A 27739-nucleotide genomic window follows, 5' to 3' on the forward strand; every position below is an offset into this window, starting at 1 on the left:
TGTAAAATATGTTTATTGTTCTTTAAAAGGGTTCAGGGTTTGGTTTTAAATCAGGCTGCACACCTTTCATCAGTCTGACATCTGTCTCACCATGTCAAACTGGCTTCAGCTAGCAATACTTCATTAAATCCAAAAGATAAAAAAACTTAATTTTGAGGAAGAAAATCCAGTTCTGAGAACAATTAACATTAGTCTGTAATTTAAAACAAAACGAGGGCTAATGTTTCATGTTGCTTTATACACCCTTCTCCTCATACAGAACCAGGAATGTAATTTTCCTAACTCAGGCAGGCACTGATACTGGTGGGCACTGCACACACACGCACACACACAAATGTTTCTTTCTGTCTCTCCCTCCCTACAAACAACAAAAATCAGAGCATGTCAAAGGAAAAAGGTTTGTTATGGTATTGATCAAAACCCTTGGAGTCAATAGACAATCTATCTGAGCTCAGAGAATATTCTGTTTTGATCTTGAGCCTATGTTCTGAAATAAAGAATTTTGGACAGTACCATCATTTTCTACTTTAAAACCCTAGAAACAATTTTAAAAAGCATTATTTTGTTTTGTTTTCTGGAATGGGGAGGAGAACATCTACAGATTTTCATTTAGTTAAAGAGCAAAACAACTCTGGCATAGGAGATAGGCAGTTCACATAGCCAGCCAACATCTGAGGTATCACAACAAGGTCTCAGTCCATTCCTACTGGTCTAGCTGATCCTAACAAAATGGGAAGTTTATGGCTCTGCATATCAAATTCCAACAAGACAAGATGACCCTAAGCTTTTATTTAAATCCTCAGAAGCAGAGCACTAGGAAGTGTCTAATATTTAAACGAAGAGTGCAAAAGCCCCTGATGGTGTATTTCAACTTGCTTTGTCAATACAGCCTGGTCAAACTGCCTTCTACAAAATAGCAGAAAAAGTTTTTCTAGATCAGCACATTGAACCCAACAAAGAATCAGCAAAAATGACACTACACTGAATTTTACTAGCAACATAGTCCTTTCGCTACTGGTTGTGCTGCTCTATGTCTCTCTCCTACCCTGTTAGGCCTGTGGACATGTACTCACTAGGCATTGTTGGTTTTATCTCATAAAGAACCTAGTAAGAAAATAACAAGGCAATCAGTGGTTAAACTGAACTGTACATATGGGGGCAGTTTGGAAAATACCCATAGCAGGCATTTCTCAAGTCCAAGATATTATATCTTTGCTCCTACTCCTCTGTTCCTGAAAATTCAGAGTACAAATAAGTCCTAAAATAAAAATTTTTAACTACCAGCATTCTCTGACATAATTAGACAGAAAATCAGAGTAATGCTACATATAGCCCACAATTCTACAAGGTGTAGAAAATGCACTAACTCTCTCCCTGGACACATCGTTAGTGATGAACTGGAGTACTCCCCTTCAGAAAACAGAATTTTCTGGGATACCCACTTAGCTTCATTGGTTGGAAAAGCGAAGAATTCGACTTACAGCTAAGTTCTTTAAGAGACTCCTCTTGAAATGCCATTTCCCCGCTAACTTACCGAAACAAAAACACAAACAAAAGGCTCTTGGTTACTTTGCCTAATGTTGTAGAGTTTTCAAGAAAAGAAACTAACATGAACACCCCATCATCAGTAAAGACTAAAAACCACCTGGATCATATAATATATATGCCTTTTTTTTTTTTTTGGTGTTTTTTTTTTCCCCCTAAAAGTGCCCCAGGTGGGCTTAAGGCTGCCAGACTGCACGCACATCTACAGCAACAAGGGCTTCTCCTATTCCATCTACAACTTGTATCAGGAGAAAAAAGAGGGATAGGGAAAAGGAGAGAAGAGAGGAATATTGTAGCCCCCACCCCCTACCCCCAAATAAAGAAAAAAGAAAGAAATCACACAACATGGAGATCTATGTGCCAAGCATAATGGAAGAGTGTGCTCCCCAAACAGATGACTCTGCACAGGCTAATGTTCTGCTGGTTTTCCTTAGAGACCTATTTTGAAAAAGTTAAAAAAGACAGATTTTGAAATAATTCAATCCTGGAAAAAATTCAAACTTTAACACTAAGAGCAAAATCATTCTCCACTGAATTAATCCCTTTTTTCTTTCTCTTTCTCTTTTCTTAAACATTTTATTCATGTTAATAGAGGGATTTCCTTTTTGTTTGCTTTTTTCCAATCATTAGAAGAGTGGTTGAGGAGTACTGAATCCATCACTACTTTGATGACACAGTCAAGATTCCAGATTCACATTTCCAGGTACCAAGAGTTCCCTCTAAATGCCACAATCAAGTCAGCCTTCGTTTATATTTCTTTCTACTGAACACAGCAATGCCCATTGGTATCTCTGAAGCGTAATCGCATCTTAGGTCGGTATTTCTCCAGGTAAAGCAGCTGTTTGGAATTGAACGCTCCCCTTCTTTTTCTGAAAAATACAAAAATAACAAATTTTCTCATGTACAAAAAAGAGCTGCCTAAGTAACTGAAACACACGACTTATGGCATACAGCCTTTCTAACACCACAAAGCTGAAAGTCAACATATTTCCCATACAACATCACTGAAGTTGAAACATGCACTTTCTGTGCCTTCTGAGAAGGGACAGACCAATTTTGTTTGCTCTTTTTAGTCTATTAAATATTTTTTTAAAATCAGAATGATTTATCCAGAGACATCTGAATATATTTTCCAATTAGATTAAAAATATTCTTCATATTAGAACCGGTAGCAAGTATTTAGGATGCATGAGAGAGTATTTATGTAAAGCAACAGGCACAGATGGCGTTCCCTAAAATACGTTAACTTCCTGGAGCTGCTACAATTCACTGCCCTGTCACAAAAAGTCTTCTTCTTTTCCTCCTCTTTTTTAAAGAAAAGAGGGAAAGGCTAAGAAAATAACTGCCAAAGAATTTTGGACAGCAAAATAGCATGGCCCATTATTCCAGACTGATGCTAAGACTCTGTCTGGGCACTACCATCCTGATTTTGTGCCTAAACTTATGAGTCCTCAGTGATAACCTGCTCCTCTGTAGATTCTGGCTTGCCTCTTGGTTACAGACAGCTGCGTTTTGAAAGTACTTTAAACATCCATTAAAAAAGACACAAAATCACTAAGACTCTTCTACCTAGCTATTCATTTTAAAGATTCCTAGATATTCAAGTTATATACTGGACATACTCTACAATGTCCACATTTGCGATGTAAATTAGAAAATCTTTAAATCTGGGAGCCAGTAGTCTTGAGTCTCTTTATCACTTTCTTTTTGATATCCTCAAACAATATTTTAAGCCAAAGACAAAAAATTACTCCAGACTACAAATGTATACTTTCCGTAATTCTTTCCTCTTGTATGATTTTGCATTATGTGTTTCTGAACATAAAACTTCATACTTACTGTCTTATAAACTGAACTGCATCTTCATACTTCATTCCACATTCAATCAAAGCAAGTGCAACCAGCACAGGTGCCCTGCAGAGAGAAACTCCTCTGTAAATATCCACACATCTTTGGAATTAAAGAATTTTTTAAAACCCAGATTACATGTTACCAAAATTATCTCAGATTTTTGTTACAAGTCAATTTTAGTATCATTTCCTTATCAAATACAAAAAAGACGCTAATTCTTTTCATAATCTAGGAGAAAGTATCAGAGAATTGGTAATTAGGAACAGTCTCTTTAAGAGAGAGAGAGAGAGAGAGTGTGTGTGTGTGTGTGTGTGTATACACACACACACACACATATACATATATATATATATTTTTTAATTTTATTATTTTTAATCCTCACCAGAGGATATGTCTGCTATTAGACAGAGAGGAAGGGACAGATAGAGACAGAGAGAAACAAAACATCAATGTGAAAGAGAAACACCAATTGGCCGCCGCCCACACATGGCCCAACCAGGGATCAAATCTGCAACCTGGGTATATACCCTGACCAGGAATCGAACCCACAATCTTTTGGTGTATAGGATGACCTTCCAACCAACTGAGCCACTGGCCAGGGCTAAGTATATTTTTTTAAATATATTTTTAATATACTTTGTTACCTCCAGGAAGGTAACAAAGGAAATGATTCTTTTTTAATGTCCATTACAGGGCACTGACTTTGGACTACCTGAAGTACTTACTAGTTATAAAATTAATCCAAGCCAAATTAAAAACACTACCTTCGTCCCTCAAGATAAGAACTGAAACTTAGAAACTTTACTGAGCTATAAAAAAGAAAAACAGCAAATAAAAGGGCTAAGCAGAGGTAAGAGCCTGAGTCACCACTGCCTGTACTAATGTTTTGAGTCATAGTACAAACATCATAAATTGACATTTAACCTGCTGTGGATGAGTTGCAACACCAATCCATGCAAAGCTCAAGGATAAAGGTTTTTTAAAAATCAAAGTTAATTTTTGTTCTCCCTACATCTCCTTTCACGATTTTAAAGTTTAGCCACCTGCTTTCCATCTATCAAATTCCCATACATCACAATCCAAAATTAACATACAGATTTTTAAAAATATTTTTGCCCATTTCAAAGACCTGAACCTTTGGTTACTTGAAATGGAAAAAGAAAAAAACATATGGAATTAAGACTGCATTTTTAGCCCAAAGATAAGGTAGTTATATTAAGTCAGTTTCAAAACAAGCACTGACCATCATCCACTAAATCTGGTATGGCGATAGAATCAGACAACCAATGAAACACAAAAAGTAGCTCTTGGAAATCACATGCAAGCTTTTGCTCTCCTTTCCTTTCCTTTCCTTTCCGGCAACTTAATATTTAGTGTAATAAATGCAAATTTCTGCCAAGTGAAATATTTGATAATGAATTCACAAACAAAAGGGTAAGAACTTACCTTCCCAATCCCGCAACACAATGCACTGCAACACAGCAACCTGGCTCTTCACGAAATTTGGTTTTTAATAGGTTTAGCCAATCATCCACTATCTGATTAGGGGGTGGCGCACCATCATCAAATGGCCAATCCTGGAAAGAAAAAAATCTCTTATATTAAACCAGTATTTCCTCCAGGATTAATATCTTAATGCAGAACAGCTGTGTAATGCACAGGACAGGCCTAACTGAACTAACTATACCATATATACCCATGTTTAGTAACACAATTCTGGTCACTGGTGAAAAATGATCCAAGATCGAAATTCAGGTATGCCAAATAACTTAGCCTCCCCTCAATGTCGCTGGTGTCTAATTTTATCTTATGGATATTTCCTATCAAAGTGGTAAGAAATTAGTGTTCCTCAAATATTTTATCTGAATAAATCAGTAAACAGACATGGGGAAAACTGTATTTAGAGCCAAGACAAAGGAGGAGAGGATGTAACACTTATCAATATGATTTAAAAGTCCTCCCTGGCAAAGTAGTATGCCAACTGGTATCTCATTGGTCTCTACAAATATTTGTGAGGATTATCCCCCCAAATAGTTCTAAGATATGATGTCTTTTCTTTAGTGAAAGGCTCTCTGGTAAGAAATCTCCAATAGTTGGTATGTCATAACAGAAAAACACTACCATCTTTGTGCTTACTTTTTTTAAAAAAGCCAAGTAGCAGATATTTTTAAAACTCTACCAAAATTATACATATCCTATTTAACAAGCACAGTGCCACATTATAGAGTCCCTAAGTAAACAAAGACCTTTTTCTCAAATATCCCTTTCTCTTTTTACATTCATCAAATTGGGCTTTTTTAAATTTTATTTTAAATTAAGACCAACCCATGTGCATTCACAACAGAGACAGGTGTTCATCTTCCTTGCTACGTTGCAAGAGGTTCTAAGAAACCAATACAAATTAGCTTTGAAGAAAGGGGAAAGGGAACTAACATTTTACATGCCCTAGTTTCCATCTAGCTTCAAAGACAGAAATGTAAAAACACTAAGAATTTTTTTAAACATAAGACTATTCTAATGAGATTGGATAAGGAGACTTTAAGATACTAGTGGAGGAAAAAGAGAAAAGTGACAGAGCACTAAATTGATTCTGCACTCATTATTGGCACCACTAGAACACTTCATGCAGCCTATTAGCCATGACAGAACATTATGTCTGATTTGTCAACTACACCTCATAATTAAAGGGCTGTCAGTGTTATCATTATAAATGTCACTAGAGTTTAACTGTAAATAGCAGTAAAACCAGTAAGTACTTTAGCTGAGAGTTTACTTCCTCTAATACTCCCTAAAGTGCACCTAGTTAAGAAACAATAATATGAAACACGCTTCATTTACTCATATAAGCAGTTTCTACCAAAAAAAAAAAATCATTAAAGTAACAATTCTGAAGCATCTGAACTTCAAGCTGACATAGCTGAAACCACCATTAGTCTTTTTCAATGTGTCTCTCATTTGTAAAAGCATTGGTCAAAGCACTGAAAGGTCTAATTTGAGGGATATTCTCTCAAACAGTATCCCAAACCCTCTTCCCCTAGCAAAAGTAAACTAACAATCCATCTTAAAATCTGTCTGGGAAAAGGAAAGAAATTCCAACCTCAATTTCAAATGTCCTTGTTTTCAAGTTTAAGTTAGCCCTTTAATTTTATCTGATTATAGCTATATAAAACAAAACAAAAGCCTAAATTTAAGGCCTGGAATAAATCCCAGATCTACCACCATCTTCTACAAACTAGTTCTTTAGTTCATTTCTATTTTATAAAGGGGTTTATCAATATTACTGATGCAAACAGACTACAGTCAATCCACAGTTAATTTTCCCATCCTGTAATCTGTCAAAACAAATTGATTTCCCTTCTACCCACTGGAGAACATACTCTAGCCCTCCCTTACCCACATGGATACGTTCCAAGATGCCCAGTGGATGCCTGAAACTACAGATAGTACAGACCCTGTGTATAATGCTTTTTCCTATACATACAAATCTATGTTAAAATTTCACTTATAAATTAGGCACAGTAAAAAATTAATAATACCCAATAATAAAACTGAACTATAACAATATACTGTAATAAAAGTTATTGAAATGTGGTCTCTCTCCAGTAATTTTTATAGTTTTCACTCCTGAATCTGTGTAACCATCTCTTACTTGTTTGCTGTCACCTGTTTCAGGAGATCCCTTGTTGAAATGACCATATAGGCTTAACACTTCCTGGTGCAACATTTTGTTGTCAATTGAAACGCATTTTCTGTGCATGTCTTCCACTCACAAACTCAATGCATTTTCCATCTTAACTAAGCACTTATCACATACTCTGGCCATAACTTTTGCAGTCTGAGGTGCAACAGCAAAACTAGCACAAATTTCTTTTTCCTACCTCACAATTTCACAGATAGAAAACTCATGCCTACCATGGTCTTAGCAACCTCAGCACACTTTTTCCTTTCCTTAGTAAATTGAGAACTTTCGCCTTTTCACGTAAAGGAAGCACTTTATGGCATATCCAAATTGCCAGCATCACTACTCTTGCATTTCAGGGCCATCATTAAGTAAATAAGGGCAACTTGAACACAAGCACTAAAATACCATGAGAGTCAGTCTGATAACTGAGATGGCTACTAAGTGACTAATGGGCAGGTAGCACATACAATGTGGATACACTGGACAGAGGAAAGAGTCACATCCCGGGCAGGACAAAGCAAGATTTCACCACATAACTCAGAACAGTACACAATTTAAAATTTATGAATTGTTTACTTTTGGAATTTTTCCATTTAATAATTTAAGACAATGGTTGACCCCCGCACGGTAACTGAAACTGCAGAAAGCAAAACTGCAGTTAAGGGGGTACGTACCACTATATTCAGCCTAGCTTCAGAAGTTAAAATTCTCTTTTGTTTATTTAAACACAGGGCTACATCAGAAGTTAAATTTTTTTTTTTTAAACACAGGACTACATTTTACACATGTTTATACTTATCCCCAGTGATTTCCAGCCAGGAGAACTTAAAGTCATTTAGAAATGAGAATGCAAGCAAATTACTACCATACCATACTATTCAAATACATTTGAATACATAGTATGTTTTAAAAACATAATGCTTGGCTACTTAGTTTTTCTGTTTTCACCAAAATGAAGGTGAGGAAACCTTAAGAATCAGATAGGAGATGACTGCCTTACCAATAGGACGTTTATTTTCCTTGTTTGGACAGTCTTGCCAACTACTAGCCAATCCAGTAAAGACTAAAGAATTATCTCTCAATAAAAAGTAGGAATATTTCACTGTACAACTATCTTATTTTCTTCATCAACTACTTAAAAAAAAAAAGTCTCCAGGTCTCATCCTCCTTCACTGCCTTCCCACAATCAAATCAAATAGTTCTAAAACACCTAAGACTACGAGGTCATTTCATTACATGCTCCCATAATTTAAACAACTATTTAGGGAAGTATAAAATTTTACCTAAGGCTCCTGTTTTGTATAATAAAATAGCATATACGGAGGCTAGGGAGGATTTTAAAGTAATTCTAATCACTTTTTCTTCAAACTGAACTATGAAAGAAATCAAATCACACAAAAGCCTCTTAGAAACCTAAAAAGTATCAGAAACTATGCTGATAACTCTGGACTGGGATGCCTTCTCCTTCTCCCACCTTTTTGTTCCATACAACAGGGGAGTCCAGCCCATGGCCCACGGGCCACATGTGGCCCAGGATAGCTATGAATACGGCCCAACACAAAATCGTAAATCTACTTAAAACATTATGAGATTTTTGTTTGTTTGTTTTCATTAGTGTCTGTATATTTAATGTGTGGCCCAAGACAACACATTTTCTTCCAGTGTGGCCCAGAGACACTAAAGTATTAAGTAACGAATTTGTACTTCCAAAGTGAGGGAGAATATTTTCATATGACTTAAGAATGTCCGATGAAAATTACTTTCTGTTAGATTCAAACCAGTAACCTAAAAACAAGCTAACTATTGCATTAATTTCCTAGAAAAAACAAAATGCAAATTTCCATTTTCTTAAAAAAAGTGTTGCCTAAATTTTACTTTTTATTTATTGAAAATACTCTCCCTGCAAGTGTAAGTGCAGGCTTTAAGGCACAAATGAACAAAACTGCCAATCCAAAAGAATTTAAAGGTTGCTATGAACACTGTATTCTCCCAATATAAGCTCAAAAAGCATAATTACTAGTACCAAGTTTTATAAATATCTATGTCTGAAAGGTATGACTTATTTGTAGTGAAAAAATTAAACACTACACACTCACTAGAACGTGGATTCCTTCTTTTTCAACTGGAGCTTTATCATATGTAGCATCACAAACTCGAACCAAAGTTGTCACTCCATACTTCTTAAGTTCCTTTAAAGAAAAAAAATATTAGGGAATTTGCTTTTAGAATCTGCAACCAAAGCTTTAAAAATGTTCTATCATTATACAAATTGAAACAATGAAACATTATTCTTCAACAAAAATCAAAATCATTCTCATTGTGACAATATATATTGTGTAATAGAAACTCTTACACTCTCAGTAGAAGCAACAAGACTTCACCTTTATAAAGAGCAATTTAGTAGCACACACAAAAACTTTCAAAGAACACATAGAAATTCCACTTCTGGGATTTGTTACTAACGAAATAATTAAAGATATGCACCAAGATTTAGGTGCCAACATGTTCAGCACTGCTTGGAATGGTAAAAACCTGGAAAACATCATTAATGATGCAAAACATGGGAATGATTAAAGAAAGTATGGGCCATCCATACAGAATACTATGACAGCTATAAAAATAATACTAAGGAGGTTAAGGGAAGATTTTTTTTAAACATAGAGTGTGATCCTCTCTATATGTGTATTTACAATATATGCATATATGCAGAAAAAAAAATCTAAAAGCCAAGTACTAACAGTTAAGTATTTTTAAAGTGTTTTGCTTATCTATAGCTTATTTTCATGAAGTAAATACTTATTGCTTTTTATTACACAAAACTTACTTTGAAATTAAGATTAAAAAGTGGTATTATATTACAAAACCAATTAACACACAAATAATTATAGCCAGAAGCCTTGCTCCTTTAAAACTTTCCTACAGTAATGCCTAATCCAGGGACCTATCTTCAAGGAACCACCAACATCTTTTTATAGTTGCCGGAGGACAATGACTTCTGCCACTTTTGGGTTCTATGGCCAAGGAATCTACAGACTAAAAGTAGTATCACGTAATTAAGCCAGGCTTAAAGGTGACTGAACAACCTAAGGGCACACAAGCTTAGAAATCAATTTGTACACTGTACATACAATGTTAAGAAGCTCAAGGACTTATTAAGTATAAACAAGCAGGAAGAATGATATCCTCCAAGAAATGTCCATCATTTGGTTATCTAAAAAGTAGTTATTTTAATTGCTAAAGGACTTATTTTTCACAGAAAGGCCTTCTTATAAAATACATTCAGGAAAGTTGTTAAGTATTATAATGAGTCAGGAATTTTAAGACATTTCCAAATACAAATAAAATCCCATTGAAATGAACTTCATAGTAGCCATTTATTAAAAGGTTACAGCAGAATTTCTTATGGTAAATATTTGTGGCCTTAAGCAAGTCAAAACCTCTTTTGAATTCCATTTTGCCATCTGAAAAATGAGAGGGATCGGGGATGGATTTAGAATCCCGAGTTCATCCAGCTAAGTCTACTCTATAAAATACAAATACATCAATAGAAATCACACTCAGACTGAACAACCAGAGAATGTATAAAAAGATTACATTCAAATGCTTGTTGAATAAGGTACAAAAAGTTCCTCTACTACTACTATCAACAGAAAAAAATTAAAGATCTAAGAAAAATGCTACTTATAATTCTTTTCCTTCCCTTAAGTTTCTGAACCCTTGTGATGGTTACTATTGCAAGTAGTTAGTTCCCAGGTAGCTTTTCATCAAAAGCAGTTAGAATACCTGAGGGGGAATATCTGAGGCAGACATGGGTTTTAGTGTCAGAGACAGTTCTCCCTCATACTGTGTGCTTTCAGCAAATGATTAAACCGCTCTGAATTTCAGTTTCTTCATCAGTAAGCAAGAGGTAATAATGGTATCTATATCTCACAGGGTTATTGTGAGGAGTAAATGATATACTGCCTAAAATTGCTTATTGTAATGCTGGATACAAAGTGTTCTATAAATGTTAATTATTTTTATTATTGAAAGTATGATAAAAGAATTGCTAATAATATTGAAAGAATATAAGAAAAAAAATAGTACTAGATAATCTCTTAGGTCTCCCCAAATTCCATAAATGTTCTTTTGAAATTAAACCTGTTATAATTATTCCATTTTAAAAGACTGGTAGGATGACCATCCATACTCCAATCACAGAAATAAATGGGCTTTGTGATAAGAGATTTCTTTATAATGGTGTTAATTTTTAATAGGATTTTACCTATTAAGAACTTATCAATCCAAAAAGTACACCATGCTACAATCTTACCTCTGTGAACTTGTTGAGGGTAGCATTGGTAGGGTTGTGAGTTATGAGAAAACGCATATTCTCGTAGGAGATCTCCACAGGGGCTGGACGATTCATTATGGCAAATAAAAAGTGTGAGCGTGCGTGTGTGAGTGTGATGGGGAAAATGAAAAAAAAAATCAATAAATCTTGAAATGTTTCACAGCAGAAAACATTAAAAAGACCACTAAAATGCCTATTATCAATCAGTGTTTTTTCTATTCAACTTGTTTATCTTTGAGAAGCTTCTCTCTTCAAGATAAGCAGAAGTATTTAGAATCCACTTGAATCCAAATTCAACTTGGGCCTCAATGTCTGCAGATGGATACTTTCGGACTCCAAAAAAATCCAACTACATACAAAACTTAAGTAGCCTTTCTACATTTAGGCACTAGTGAGACAAGTTAAAAGTGTAGGTCACTTTCCACTTTTGTTTACTTGATGATTAATTTTACTGGAGTCATTAAAAGAAATATGTTTGCAATTTAAAAAAGCCAACTATTTCTGAGGCCAGTCTTGGTGTCCAGAGTCTTCAAGGCAATGTTAATTATGGCACATAGAACCCCCAAGCTCACTTGTCAGCAAAAACGCTGTGCTGAGCCTGGCAGAAGTCTGCCCTCACACTCAGAATCGCCATAAATGTGCAACGTATATTCCAACAAAAAACCTGGAAGAGAAAAACATAAGCAAAATGAACTGGAGGTTGATAGCATCATAAACACAATGCTCAAAGACAAGAACACATTCTTTATGAGCCCGAAGACATCGGAAATGTCACAATTCTAAATTATTGCCATCTATCAAGAATAGGGTAAAAGTGTATATACCAGGAGTTTTAAAAGCCTGAGATTCGCAAGTCAAGTATGTCTTTCTTTTTTCAAAACAGGATCAAATAATCAAAGTTTCTGTGCTAACAAGATTATTTTTAACTCAAGTCATTTTTAAACAATTAAAAGATCCTTAAAGAAATCTCCTCTTCATGGACTCTTCATAAAGTTTACAATGATCTCCTTTTTTCTGCTCTGATGATTAAGTCTTTCACATATACTCTTAGCTTAAAGATTATATATAAATGGGTGGAGGATATTTACTAAAATTCCACTTAACGGATTTAATTCTTTCTATCCAAAGTATATGCACTGGCCCCCAATTAGAATACTAGTCCATAAAGCACTGCTTTCAAAAAATTATCTTCTTTTCCTCACAACTCTGAGTAGTTACTACCTACAAGGAATGAGGAAAGAGGATCAGAAAAGTGAAGTGACTTATCTAAGGTGAACAAATTGACTGAGGCCAAATTCTAACCCAAGTCTTCTGTTAGTTCTGTGTTTTTTCCAATGTACCATGTGAGCTGACTCAACCAATGTATGAATCCCATCCTGTAATTTTCTAGTCCAATTTACCTTTTTACTATTTTTCACATCACTACCTCAGAAGTACAAAAGCATTTAAAGGTCAATGATTCATACAGCATTCTCCTGCCCAAATATTAATCCCTACCAAAAACAAGGCAAGAAAAGAGAAGTGGTAAAATTTTAACATTATTTTAAGCCTGCTACTTTGAGACACAGTAATCTTTATAGCTGGCTCAGTCAGAGTGTCAACATAATCATAATTTCCCCTGGAAACAGGGCCAAAGACAAGTTCTTTTAGTTGCCTCTTTCTTAAGCTTCAAATGAATGCTTATTTAGAAGTCTCTAAAAAAGATAATTGTGATCCAAAAGAAAAAGACATGAAAGATAATGACTATAGAATCATTTGCAGAAAAAAGTGAAATACAGATGAAAAAGAACCTAGGCTTACAAACTTTTAAGCCTATTCATCTATCCTCGAGTCTTATTTTTACAATATTCTTATGGCATTTTATTTTGTAGTTACATACTTGTGATATTATCACCATGGACACAAGCACAAAACTAAAACATTCCTAAAATATGAAAGATAAGAAATTCAAAATGGCATTCTAAGAACTTCAATACCTCAGCAAAATGAGTTACCCACTAAAAACGCAAAACTTCTACACTCAAACTAAGAAAAATAAAATACACATACCACCAATCTTCCTAACTCTTAATTCTGTTAACTCCAAAACACAACCACCTTAGATTACACATTTCACATACTCCCTGAACAGTCAAGGAACTGTAAAGCTAGAAGAAACTTAGAAATCAAACTACTCTGGCCTTTAAAAATAAAAAATGATGATGATATTTGGGATCCATAGAGGTTAAAATGACTTAACTAAGACCACACTACTAATTAGTGGCAGGTCAAGGACAAGAGCCCAGGTCTCCTAACTCCCTATTTATTTTTCCTCCAATTTTGACTAATGGAGGTACCCACATATTTAAGTCATAATCTTTTTCATATAAGTGTAACTTTTCAAATGTTTGGCTATTCATCTGCAACTCTGTGACCTTATAATAAGTGGAGAAAAGATAAATAAGGTAACTACTCAAAGAACAATGGTTTGCATACAGTGCAGAGCAAAACACAAGGAAATTCTAACCTGTTTGAATCCCTCTGGCTTACTGATGTTATCACAGATGATTTTTGTGTCAGCTGAGCAGAGGCACTGAAAGACCTACATTGTAATGATGGCCAGGTTTAAAAAGTTAGTTCTGGCATTAAGTTTTCTACCTAGTCTCCAGTGTTTGCCTGCTCAGCAAACAGAACAATCTTTAGCCCATCTTATTCTTCCAAGCTCATTTTGGAAAGACAACTTCCAGGGATAAGAATAGTTCATCACTAGATTTTCAATTCTTTTCTTTTTTAATCCTCACCCAAGGATATGTTTATTCCTTTATAGAGGGCAGGGGGAGGAAGAGAAAAAGAGAGAAAAACATCTATGTGAGAGAGATACATCAACTCGTTGCCTCCTGTACATGCCCCGACAGTGGGTCATAGGGGATCGAAACCACAACCTTTTGGTACAGGGGATGATGCTCCAGCCAACTAAGCCACTTGGCCAGAGCTTCAATATTCAATTCTTAACACCATATTGAGATCCCCAGCAAAAGAATTTCTTCCAAATCAAACAGTATGTTCTATCAATGTTAACAGATATATGATAAAAGCAAGCTTCTGCTCCTTCCCCCTCCCCCAAGAGTTCAACTACACATCAACAGTTAAATGTTCTTGCACCTGTCAATTCTGATAACTAATGTTCATTCCTGTGAAACCTATAAGAATGCAAAGCAAACTGTCTGTAAAAGAATGGCAAACAACATATCACAGCTGGAAGGTACAAGAGTTACAAAGCCCTGTATTTTAGCATAAACTCAGCACCTGTACCCCTTACAGAAAAAACCTTCTTCTAAAGATCTCTCTAGCATTACTTCTGCTCTGTCTACTTAAGTGAAAACTGATTCTTGCCTTAATTCACCAGGTGATGGAAGAGGCTTCTTGGTTTGTTTAGTTTACCTGACATATAATAGCTGCCAAATTCAAATATCCATCCAAATATTCTCTCCACCCTTTTTTCTTTTCTTTTTAATCCTCATCCAAGGACATGCTTATTGATTTTAGAGAAAGGGGAAGGGGAGGGGGAGAGAGAGAGAAACATCGATCGGCTGCCTCTTGTACATGCCTGGATCAGGACCAAACCCACCACCTACGCATGTACCCTGGTAGAGAATCAAATCGCAACCTTCTGGTTTACCAGACAACTCTCGAACCACCTGAGCCACACCGCGAAGGCCACCCTTTACTTTTATCTTTATGGAACCTAACTTTTAAAATGTTGAATTTAGCCCTGGCTGATGTGGCTCAGTGGATTGAGCACCAGCCTGTGAACCAAAAGGTGGCCGGTTTGATTCCCAGTCAGCACACGTGCCTGGATTGCAGGCAGGGTCCCCAGTTGGGAGCGTGTGAGAGGCAACCAATCAATGTATCTTTCACACATTGCTATTTCTCTCCCTCTCTTTCTCCCTCCCTTCTCTCTCTAAAAATAAATAAGTAAAATCTTTAAAAAATAATAAAACAAAATGTTGAATTTGGGACATTTCCCATTTTAACAAAAAAATATAACTTCACTGGAGGATTACAAATAATGGCCTATGACAGAGAAATCATTTTAAATTGAGGGAAAAGAGGACGGGAAGGAGAAAAGGGGAAAAAAACAAAGGAATCGGCTGAAAGAACAGCAAGTAAGCTGAGGCCTACCAAGCTAAGACAAGATTAAGTCAATAACACAACAGAATACTTAAAACTCTGAAGAGGACTATGGTAGAGTTTAAATGTCTAGTGTCAATACTCTACAGCTAACATCAAACTAGATGAGAATCAAAAACCAAAATGTATGAAATAATTCAACATCCATCATTTAATCATGGCACATTCCTAAAATGGAAAACTATGCAGAGGTTAAAAAGAATAAAACAGATTCATATGAACTGTTATGTAAAGATGGGTAAGAGACACAAGTGAAAAGAGCAAGGTATGTAACAGTATATACAGAAATATTTCTGAGTACCATATATGCTTTTATACCCATGAACCATCTGGAAAATTAAGAAGTTACGGTTGCCTGGGGGTTACCTGGGAACTAAAGGCCAGGAGCATGACTTACTTTACCTTTTGAACTGTTTTAATTTTTTTCATGTACATAATGTTAGCTTAATTTTTTTTAAATTCTGCAGTGATAAAGATTTACAATTTCATTACTTTCTTAACAGTGTTATAACCATGGGATTACGAAGAATCTCAAGAGGGCTAGTCCCTCTGTTCCAGGAAGACAGTGTTTTTTGTTAAAGATACTAAACTATCGAGTAAAATTTAGGTACTACTTTGGCAACTGTAATTCTAGTTCAAATATAAATATAGAGAATTCAAGGGCTAAAGGAACTTTACAAAATCAGTCCTATTTAATGTAACCCAAACTCACCTCTTTCTACTTCCAAATTAAAGCTAATGATACAGTAAATCCTCTAATTTGATGGGTTATGCCGGTATGCACCAAATTAAAACAGCACATCATAATATAAATGCACAATAAAGTATTCTATATCTAAGAAAATAAAAATCTAAAAGCAAAGACCTGATAAACAAGTAAGCATACATTTACTGTTACTTTTCTTAATCAGAAATTCTACAGGAAGTCATGCAAATTTGAGTTAGCTTGGTTTCTCCAAACAGGCATCATGAAAGCATAATACTGTATATAAGACTAAAACCTTGTATATAAGACAATTTTTTCCTAAGACAAACTTATTTCACTTCAATGAAGACACCTTAAAGTATGAATAATCTGTCAAAAGTAAAAAAAAAATTTCATTCTCTGAAGTTAGTTTTTCCTTACAGTTTGGCTAGTTAAGAATTTATTAATTCAAATATTTATTGGACATATGTTATGTGTCACATAACTCTTACAGTTGCAGCAACAGCAATAAACAAAACAAAAACTCCTGTCAGGATGGACCTTGTATTTTAGTAGGTGGAAAAAGACAAATAAAATATGCAACTGCTATGGAGGAAAATGCAAAGCAAGGGAATCTGCAGTGCCTCCAATTCTAAATAAGGCTATCAGGAAAGGCCTCACTGAAAAAAGTGACATTTTATCCAAGACCTGGGGGTGTGAGCCAAATAGATATTTGAGGGAGCACTGTAGGCAGAGGGATTAGCTGTTGCAAAGGTTATGAGGTAAGGCCAGGCTTGGAGTGTTCTAGGAACAGCAAGGGGGGCCTGTGCTACCAGAGCAGAGATGGCAAGGGAATAAATAGGGTCAGAGAAAGAAGAGGGAGCCTATAGGCCAATATTTGGCTTTTACTTGAAGAAAAGTTAGATTTCAAGCAAAAGTGACAATTTATGCTTAAAAGCCTTACTCTAGCTGCTATTTGGAGACACTGTTTGAGTAGTAAGGGTGGAAGCAGGAAGATCCTGTTGCTATAACCCAGGAAAGGGACAATGATGGCTTGAATAGGGTAGCAGAAATATAGAATATAAAAAAAGCGATCGGTTTCAAGATATACTTTGGGGTGGAACCCAAAAGGATTTGTCCACAGACTGGATATGGGGTGTGAAAAAAGTCAAGGCTCTGAGTAACTGTAAGAACTTGTAAAAGCCTCACTTAACATTCAGAAACTATTCGGACAACAGAGCATAAAATCTTCACAGCTGGAAGCCCTTGATACTTGCAACCAAGGGAGCAGCAAGAAGCAGCGGCTCATCCTGGGCTAACCCCCTGAACCTATATCCACGGCTCCCTTTTCTCTGACTTCCCCGTGAGCCAAAGCAGCCCAGCTTAGGCTCCCCTGTTGCTTCTTCTGTCCTAAGCCCTTCATTGTTTCACTGTCCCCAGGTATAATAAACATCCCATCTGAGTGTGGGGGGGAAAAAAAAATCTTCACCACCATCAAGGAAGTCGGGAAATTCCTCTGTTAAGTACTACTTTATCTACTGCATTTTGACTGTTGGGGGTGGGGGGAGCACCTTAAGATCAGTAAACTCTTTAGAGAACTTAACTTTGCTAATTAAACACTCCTCTTCTGATTAGCGGGGCTCAAACTGAAATTTCACTCATCTTTCATAACCTACTCCCAACTCATCAGAGCCCTGTAGAAACAACAGCTCTACTCTCTTGTGCTACTTATCTTTCTTCATGCCTCTACTGTTGCATTTATCAAACTAAAATTGAATACATCTGGATCCTTGAACTTTGACAATTCTTATTAATGTTAGTTCTCCTGCCCTACCGACTACAGTCCTGGGGAATTAATAAAGAAAGAGGTATCCATTAAATTCTACACAAATTAGGATCCAAAATGTCTGTAAACAAGCTAAAAGTAGCAAGACGCTTCTTTGCTGCTAAAAAAGAAAAAAAGGTTTCATAGTTACTCCCCTTGGTTATTCCCACTTTTCTACTTCCTCATTTAAGGAGGGAACTTAAGAATCAAGTTCCAGTACAGAAATCAACAATCAATTCTATAAAAAGAAATTATGACCTTGATGGTGGGAAAATATCTTAACATTTCAGAACCAGCAGGAGATACATGGCCTGCCACTCAGAAAGGAAAGGAAAGCAATTAACCAACAACCACACCTGCTTCTGAGAACAGTGACAGTTATTTACTGAAGTCCTGTGGGCCCTGTTCCCACTCAAATGAAAAGGGAGTGGTTTTCAAGTTTGTATGTACCCTGATGATTAGAAGTAGTTGTCCTTTTCAAGTAACTCCTATTTCTACAAATAACTATAAGACTAAAATTGCATTGAATATTTTCATGCCACACTTGAAAATATTTACTTTTCAATTTTGTACTCCATTGTTCTTTTAAAGATTAGCAACTCTGACTAAATCTTGTCCTTTTTTTTTTTTTTACATTTCTTCCTTTCATTAATAAATTTAAATAGAGATAACAACACTATAGCCAATTTTCACTTTTTCAAAAAAGTTATTTGAATACTAGCAATAACATTAAAAACACTAACAGCACAAATCTAATACTGGGCATTAATCTTATTGTTTTCAATAAATCTTTTAAAAATCAAGTTAATTATTAGCTCCATTAAATTGGTTATGTTCATTCATACTTTCATTTCCAGGCAAAGATATCATGACTATCCTCTCCATAGACTTTAGTTTATGTGCATTTTAAGATTCCCAAGCCTTATTAAGTTTAAGCACATTCTTCTTCTAAGTAACTGTTGACCTCCTTTATACAATAAGAACTATCTTAAACTCGGCTGTGTTCCCATAAAATTAAATCCTAATGTTTGTTTTCTTCTTTCCTTCCATCTTTCTGCAATCTCAAAAGGCCAAGTAATTGTCCTGTAGAACAATTTAAGTCTTAATCATCTTAATTTAGTTTCCAACATCACTATACATACATTAACCCAAGAACCACTGAATCAATTATTTCTTTAATAAAATGTATTTGAGATTTAAAACATCAACTGCAATAAAACAATTTCAGTAAGAAAAAATCCAAAGGACACCTGGATTCACCCTGTCAACACCACTGTGAAATGTTTTCTGACCTGTATCAGGACAGTCTGAATGACTACAACAGCTGCAAGTTCCCTGAGGTTGCAAAATAGATACTTGGGAAAAGGTTATTTGAATCACCTTTCAAAATAACCTACATCACAGGAGCAGCATGCAAAGCAAAAACTTCCAGGCTATTGTTAGCATTATTTAAAATATATGTTTCAGAGCTTAGCAGTTTATGGGTCACCTTAACTCTTTCATTTCCCTATTTTGTCAAATGTATCGGTACTGTCCAAGTATCTACCACCAAAAGGCAAGGGAAGGAAGCTCTCTCTATCAGGATACGGAATAAAAACATTCCAAATAACATCTTGTCAGCACAAATTCTTTTGTTTGAGCCCCAGAAACTTTTTTGCTGTTAGGGCATTTTGGCCCAAGTTTCCCCTAAAACCGGGTAAATTACACTTCACTTCCTCTCCTAAACTTGCTTTTTATAAATCACAGTATACTTCACAGCCATCTCTCTTCATACTTAGTACAAAATAAATAGACAAGAACCCAAATCATTCTACTTGGAGCTGCTGGTGGCCTTCTAAAATGTCTCTCCACTGTTTGTCCAATAATGGCTTGATGTTTATTTTCAAAAAACACAACATTCACAATCTTTACAAATCTTACAGTTGTTTCATATTACATATGAATGTGAAATAAAAATGGTGAAATATTCTATAAAGCCATGGCAAGGGGCTATTATTCTTTGCTTACTAGCTTAGTTCAATTTCCACATGGATTCCCCTTCCTTCTCTTCCCACTTAAAGAATGTTAAATTTTCTAAAAATGTAAAATTTAATCTTTTTTGTTCTCTTCCTCAAAATAGGTAAGGGACAACATACCACCTCTGAATAATATTAAATTGCAGCACATCCAATTTTATAAATACCTGTGGTATTCGGTGTGCACATCATACTAACATTACCCAGAATCAAGATCCTAAAATAATCAATGTAAGTGGAAAAATATTTGATGATGAAAGCCCTGGCGAGGTGGCTTGGTTGGTTGGAGCATCATCCCATACATCAAATAGTTGCAAGTTCAGTCCCCAGTCAGGTCACATACCTAGGTTGCAGGTTCAATCCCCGGTTGGGGCGCATACAGGAGGCAATCAATCGATGTTTCTCTCTCACATTGATGTTTTTCTCTCTCCCTTCCTCTCTCTCTAAAATCAATAAAACATATCCTCAGTTGAGGATTTAAAAATATATATATTTGGTGGGCATTAAAATTTTATATTAATACTACATACTTTGAAGATACAAAGTAAGCATGAGTAGAATGGAGTAAGATTGATTAAGACTTCTGAGGAAAGGTAAAACTTTTATGACAAGACTGGAAGAAACAGCAAAAAGCCAGGGTAGCATAACTTGGGAAAGGACCTGAGTCTCTCGTTAGGTATCTCTGCTGAGCCCTTAACCATGCTCAGAATTTCAGACCAATTCAAATGCAATAAAAGCTCTTAGGAATTTAAAGGTAGAAGAGTAGTCAGGAAGCAATTCTTTGCTCTCTGAGAGAAAACAAATACCGTTGACCTTGAACAACATGAAGGTTAGGGGCACCAAACTCCCCCACTCCTTGTTAAACACACACACACACACACACACACACACACACACACACACGCACACACCCCCCCCCCCCCCCCGTGTATAACTTCTAGCTCCCCAAAATCTTAGGTGGTCCCTCAGTATCCAAGGGGAATTAGTTCCAGTATCCACCCCTTCACCCCCCACCACAGATACCAAAATTCTCAGATGATCAAATCCCCTATATAATATGGTATATATACATCAATGCATATGTTGGCCTTCTGCATCTGCAACTCCCAACCATGGATCAAAACCAGTGGAGGAATTTATTTTTAAAAATCCACATGTAAGTGGACCCACGCAGTTCAAACCCGTTTATTCAAGGGCCAACTGTATTGACATATTGGTAGGCATTTCTTATCTTCTAAGCAACTCCATAATTACCAACAAGCTTCACAATAAAAGCCTCTCAACTTACTAAATCCTACCTGATAAATTGTTTTTCCTAGTAAACAAGTGAGTTTAACTAAATTTTACTTGCTGATGACCTCCAAACAAAGCTCTCATCTCACTAGAAAAACAATTCATAGTCTATAACTTAAAACTTGAAGTACTTTTTATCCAGAAAGATCTAAATTATCTGAATTTAAACCAATCACCAAAAGGAAACTTGTTTGAAATTACACATGTGGAAAGAAGAATAATGTCACTACAATCTATTGTTTCTCCATCATATCCTTCCCAGTTTGCTGACAAATCCTGCTGATGACTCATATCCCTTTTGCACTAACCAGTCACTCTGTTCCCTCATGATACACTTTTCACCAATAATGGAAAGTAGAAAACACATCAATTTGTTTTGCCACTAAAAACAGTAAGTATCACTGTATGTATATAAATACAATTTACAAATACTGTGGTGGCACAACATAATGAATATTTCCTATAAAAGAATGCAAAAAAAAAGAAGTCATGCTTTAATCTCAACTAAAACTAAAGGACAACTAGAAGAAGGCAGACCTGATTATGAATTTGAATTCTTGTCAAATGATACATTAGTATAGAGCCAACATTTTTGACCACTGCAGAAATAAAAATATAAAGCAATTTATCTGATCTGCTAAAGCAAATATATCATGTGTGCATTTTATGCCAAAAGAATTAACATTTTCTGAGAAGAATGAAATTTCAACCCAAAAATACTATGAAAGGAATTAAATACACCAATTCTCTAAAGGTAAAGACTGTTCTAATAGTCAAAATATTTTTTCAAAGCAGGCTCAACTAGCAAAAAAAAGGGTCGCAGAAAAGCTTGATCTTAAAATTCTCTAAAGTTTAAAATGGCAATATTGTACAATATAAATTTATATTCAAATGATGAAATTGAGTTTCTAAGCCACTTAAAACAGAGTGGATGCTGTGTTACAGAACCTATGGGACAGAAATTCATTCAGGCAAACAAAAACCATTCGTATTAAAGTCACATAAAAATTGTTGGTATAATCTGTCAACTCCTCATAGTCATTTTTCAAGGAAAGATGTTGTGCCCTGTAAATCTATACTGATTGAACAGATAGTGCAGGAAAAACCACCTAAGACATGCAAAAGAAGATTCGTTTTCTCACCTGGGTCCTGGTAACTCCACAGGACAACTGTGGAAAGTAGACAAAGCCTGCAGTGCTGTGATGCTTCATTTATGGAGGTGTTAAGAGTAGTGACAGTTTCTGATACAGCCTAGACCTCTGCAACTCTAAGGAGCAACAGATTTACATACAACAGCCACTTGAACTCCACACCAAGCAATCTAATAGGATTCAAGTCCTAACAGCAGCCAGGAAGTCAAAGGAACTAGAAAATATGGTTCAGTCAATAAAACAAAGGATAACTTGGAGAAAGCTAACAGACGCCTCTATACACATACTAGTTCTGAAGTGGAAAATGGATAAAAGGCTCTTCTAATATTCCAGATTAACAGACTCAAATCACACTATCCAAAGTAACTATAACTGGTGGCATCCACTGTTCATTTAACAAATCCAAGGTACAAATGATCTGAACTGTAACATCAAGGACTTACTTTTTAAACTTGGAGATTCATCAGTTTCTATATAACCCAACCTAGCATCTTGAGAAAAACCTCAAAGCAGCAACATCCCCGAAAGAGCAAAAAAAGTATGCAAGTACCTGAAGTATTCTTTAAAAAAAAAAATTTTAATTCATGCAAAAAATGCCAGCTTCCTTAGCATCTAATTAACCTCTACATAGCTCCCTGTAAACTGACTACAGTTAACTGAAAGAAAAAAGTTTAGCCAGAGATTTAAGTACTTTAAGCCCCAAGGGGAAATTTTTTTTAATCTGCTACCATTTGTTTACTGATCCTGTTTAAACTGGATTCCAAAACCTGGGATTCAACAATTAGTTTATAAATCAATTTCCTTATCTGCAAAAATGAAAGAATGCCACTTAAAGGATTATTATGAATTGTAAATGAGATGATTTGTGATTCAGCATAAAGGAAATGATCTCAAGAAGGGAATACTGAAACCTAAACATAACGTTGGACTTTACAAGTATTCTAAGACTTCAAGAACTCTACCACTACCCTTCTCAATAAACACAACTAAGTCTACCATGTTAAACTATGGATCCTGATTTCCAGTTGCTCAAAATTTTTTAAATCCTCAACTTCTCTGAGTAGTACAGCTAATGGTATAGCACTTTAAGAAATCAACCTAACTTTGGTTTCACGCTTCCAAGTGCAACAGCTAAAAATCTATGTACTGCTCCTCTGCATCTTATTTATAAATGCTTTTCCTAGAGTGTTCAATGGTTACCAATTCCACATTCCAGTAACAAAAAGTACAAACTCTGTAAAATAAATCTACTAAACTTCTTTTTCGTGCCTCAAAATCGTAAGTGTTCTGTAACTACTAGATACAAACATGCTACCTTTGAAAGACAAAATGAGTAAAAAGTTAAAACTTAAGACACACAAATCTTACCCTGGCCAGGTAGCTTAGTTGCCTAAGAACATTGTCCAGACACACCAAGGGCACACACAAGAATCAGCCAATGAATGGAACAAATTGATGTTTCTCTCTCACTTTCTTCCTTCCTCTCTCTCTAAAATCAATAAACTTTAAAAAGAGAAACATGAATCTTTTTTACCTGGTATGCACAAATGTCTTTTCACATAAAATGTAATATGGGGTTTTCAGACCTTTTAAGAAAGGTATGTGCAAAAGCATTCAAACATTTACCCTTCCCCAGTGCCACCAAAGTTCAATGAGGTTGTAAATAGTTTCTGCCTATAAATTTGGTTCATTTAAATTAAATATTACTTGACTGACTCATGGAGGGAGTGGTTTGACTTTTGCTGTTCTGAGTCAGAATATGTCCGGTTCAGCAGTTTTAAACAATTTCTCATGTGTATAGGTGTTCTAAAATGCTAGCCTTTTCCAGCTACTAAATATAACAATTAAACTGTTGCATTAGGAGAAAAGTCTTAATGGCAATTAAGACTTTTGAATCTGTATTTCAATTTATAATTAACAAAGTGCTTTCATATATATCTTCTCACTTGATGTTCACAGTCTCCTGAGGAAAATAGTGCACACAGCTGAACAAAAAGACTTTCACAAAGAAATGACAATTTCTGGCTGACTCTTAGCCCCAATAAATACACTCTTCCTCTTCCTCCAAAATAAAAATCATAAAAGGCTGCTGAGTTTCTTTAATCAGACTTTCCTCTCCAGACATATCCCAGGTGCCCCATAAAAATTCTGTCTCAAAGCATACACCCTGGGGCCCCAAGAGAGTTTTAAGGCAGAATCTCCACCTACATGAAACCCTTGCTTAGGTCCCAAAGAGCCTCCAGTCAGCATCTCCTAATGATCCCCTTGCCTCCAGCCATTCAGTCTTCTGCTTTAACTTAAACGTCTCTCACCTGCACAAGCTGATAGGTCACTGGCAAAATAGCCCAAAGTGAGGCAACCTAATGTGAAGGTAGTAATTATGTAGTGGAAAAACCAACAACTTTGGAGTCAGACAGACCTAGGTTTTTAATCCATCTCCAATTCCTATTACTTGTGACCTGGGACAAGTTACTTAACCTCTGAGGCTCTTCATCACTTTAAGTCAATGAGGGCTCATCACTGTATCCCTAGTGCCCTGCAAATAGAAACCACTCAGTGTGTGCCAAAAAAATAAAAATAAGGACATTTACCACCTTTTACTAGCTGTAAAAATTAAATAAGAGTGTATAAAAAGCACCTGGTACATAGTAGGCACTTAATACTATTTAATCCAGTTCCCCACTAAATAGTAACAATAGTAGTTACTATTTTCAAAAACAGGGCATGCTAGTGATTGAGAAAAAGAATGCACTGAGAAAAATATTATTTCTGATACATCACTGCTTTTACCTGTGATTCTAATATGTCTACTATCAAAAGAACCACTCTACTCTTTGCTTATCATATTGAAAAACTCCCAACTTCTAAAAAAAGTCCCATCATTAAGGTGTAAAATCCCTATCAAGGTACTTTTTACCAAGTACCCCTACCTCTGTTGGTGTGGCTTAGTGAATGGAGCACTGGCCCTGCAAACCAAAAGGTCGCCAATTCCATTCCCAGTCAGGACACATGCCTGGGTTGCGGGCCAGGCCCCTACTTGGGGGCATGCGAGAGGCAACCAACTGATATTTCTCTTGTACATGGACGTTTCTCTCCCTCTCTTTCTCCATCCCTTCCCCATTCTCTTAAAAAAAATTTTTTTTTAAAGTACTTCAACACAATAATCTGGGAAAAGTCCATGACAGTGATTAGTCCATTTACTATCCAATATGAAGCAACTTTTAAAATGCCAAAATCAGAATACTGGCAAACAACTTCTCACCATCTTCTCCAACATAATGGTATGCTGGCAAGCGACTCTAAAGCCTTACTAAAGTGTCATTCTGTAGCCCTATTTTCGTTTTGCACATTGAACAAAGCACAACTTCACTCACTTCCTGTCTGAAACTACTCTGTAATATAGAGCATGCCAGCAAATAACTACCATATTCTAATCCAGCAGTGGTTGTCATTTGGTGACTCCACACAAGCAGCATTTACTAAATGTCTACAGTGATGCTAAAACTGCTAGCCACTTTATATATCTCTTGACAAATTCCAGAAAATAATAAACTAGCCTATGGTTCTCCTTCCATCATCATTACATCATATCATCGTCATCATTATCATTATTTTTTAATAGTTTTTCTCCAGAAGATTAGAAAAGAGCCACAATCTACAAAATACGACTTCAGTTTACCTAAAAATAAAATCTTTCACCTCACCTGAAAAGCTAACTTTACAAAAGAGTACACGTTTCTGAAGACTCTAAAGCAAGAGCAGAAGATCCTGAGCAACAGACAAGTTTTAGTTAGCTCTCACATCCCCAGACTAAAATGTGATGACAACCATATCCTTGACAAACTTAGAATTTTATGTCGATGACATGGCGGGGGGGGGGGGGGGAGGGTGCTGCCAAAAAATAAAAATAAAAGCATATTTTTTTTAAAAAATCCCAGAACCAAAAGATGACTGTCACAGGAATATACTCCTACACCCTTTCCTCACACTTGAACCCAAGAACCCACGGACAAGACGCTCCTGGAAAGAACTCCCTAACCTAGAACACCAGGAGTCACTATGGCCATACACCAACGATCAAGGGGAGCCTCCAGGGTGTCTGCTCACGCTCTGGACAGACGCTGGCACATCCTTCCACATTCCCTCCCCTGCCATTCACCTTCTCCCCAACCTCTCACACCGCACCCATATTCTCCCCACACTCTCTCATTCCCATGCGCTGCCCCCACGCTCACTTTCCTCCAACTCATACTCTCCCCCAACACACTCCCACTCTCCCCCCGTACACTCTCCTGTACACTCACCCCACACTCCTACACACACTCCCCTCCACACTGCCCCCAACTACCCTCATCCGCACTTTCTCCTCTCATACTCCCCCTTCTCTCACCCACACCCACATGCACATATTCAGCCCTCTTCAACTCACACTATTCACCCCCTTCACACACAGGCACATTTTCCCCACCCACACTCCATATTCTTACACACATTCGATCCCCCCTTCCTCACCCACCCTGCTTCTCCACGCTTCCCGGCCACGCTCCCCCCTCCCTGGGTCCCGGCCCGGCCCTCCTTCCGGGGACGTGTCTCGGGCCTGCACTAATGGCTGCGGCGCCTCCCGCCCTCCCCTTCCCCGAGGCCCCGGGTGCCGGCGCGGGGCCGCCCGGGAGCAGCGCACTTACGCTGTCGAGCTGGGGACTGGGCATTGACGTCCGGCGGCGGCGGGAGCGAGGAGGCGCCTCTCTCCTCAGTCACCTCGGCGGCGGCGGCGGCGGCGGTAGCGGTGGCGGCAGCGGCGACGACTCCCCCCCAGCCTCGGCGCGCGACACCCGGCCCGGCCCGGCAGCGGCGGCGCGTGTCCACGAGTCCGTCTTGCTGCTGCTGCTGCGGCCGCTGCTGCGTCTCCTGCTGCCGCCGCTGCCCCCGCTGCCGCCGCTGCCCTGTGGCGTCGCCTAGCGCCGTGCCCGGCTGCCGCTGCTGCTCCAGCCACTACCGGACAGACGACGGTTACAGCCCAGCCGATCGCGCCTCCACCACCACCGCTGCGCGCGCAGCCGGAACCAGCTCTCGCCGCCGCCCCTCAGGGGGCGCTGCGGGGCGCGGCGCGAGCCCGTCGGCCCGCCCACCGCACCCGCTGACTGGCTGGCCGGCTGGCTCGCTGGGCAATTGGGCCGCCCACTGCCCCG

The 27739-nt window shown here is 37.2% G+C and overlaps 1 protein-coding gene across 2 annotated transcripts; it reads right to left on the minus strand.

The window, feature by feature from the left end:
- On the minus strand, positions 1-27630 carry PTP4A2 (protein tyrosine phosphatase 4A2). Of its 2 annotated transcripts, XM_054571887.1 has the most exons (7): positions 27236-27630; positions 20450-20549; positions 11391-12075; positions 9175-9267; positions 4843-4973; positions 3385-3459; positions 1-2414 (listed from the first exon to the last, which is right to left on the minus strand). In XM_054571887.1, exons 3-7 carry the CDS (start codon positions 11484-11486, stop codon positions 2306-2308), a joined length of 504 nt encoding a protein of 167 aa, XP_054427862.1. In that variant the 5' UTR covers positions 11487-12075; positions 20450-20549; positions 27236-27630; the 3' UTR covers positions 1-2305. The 2 variants fall into 2 exon arrangements, with proteins under 2 accessions (XP_054427862.1, XP_054427863.1); XM_054571888.1 differs by lacking the exon at positions 20450-20549.
- Between the last annotated feature and the right edge of the window lie 109 nt (positions 27631-27739).

The sequence above is a fragment of the Pteronotus mesoamericanus genome, unplaced genomic scaffold, assembly GCF_021234165.1.
Source record: "Pteronotus mesoamericanus isolate MK-2021 breed Mesoamerican mustached bat unplaced genomic scaffold, CSHL_Meso_final contig_221, whole genome shotgun sequence".
NCBI classification, from domain to species: domain Eukaryota; kingdom Metazoa; phylum Chordata; class Mammalia; order Chiroptera; family Mormoopidae; genus Pteronotus; species Pteronotus mesoamericanus.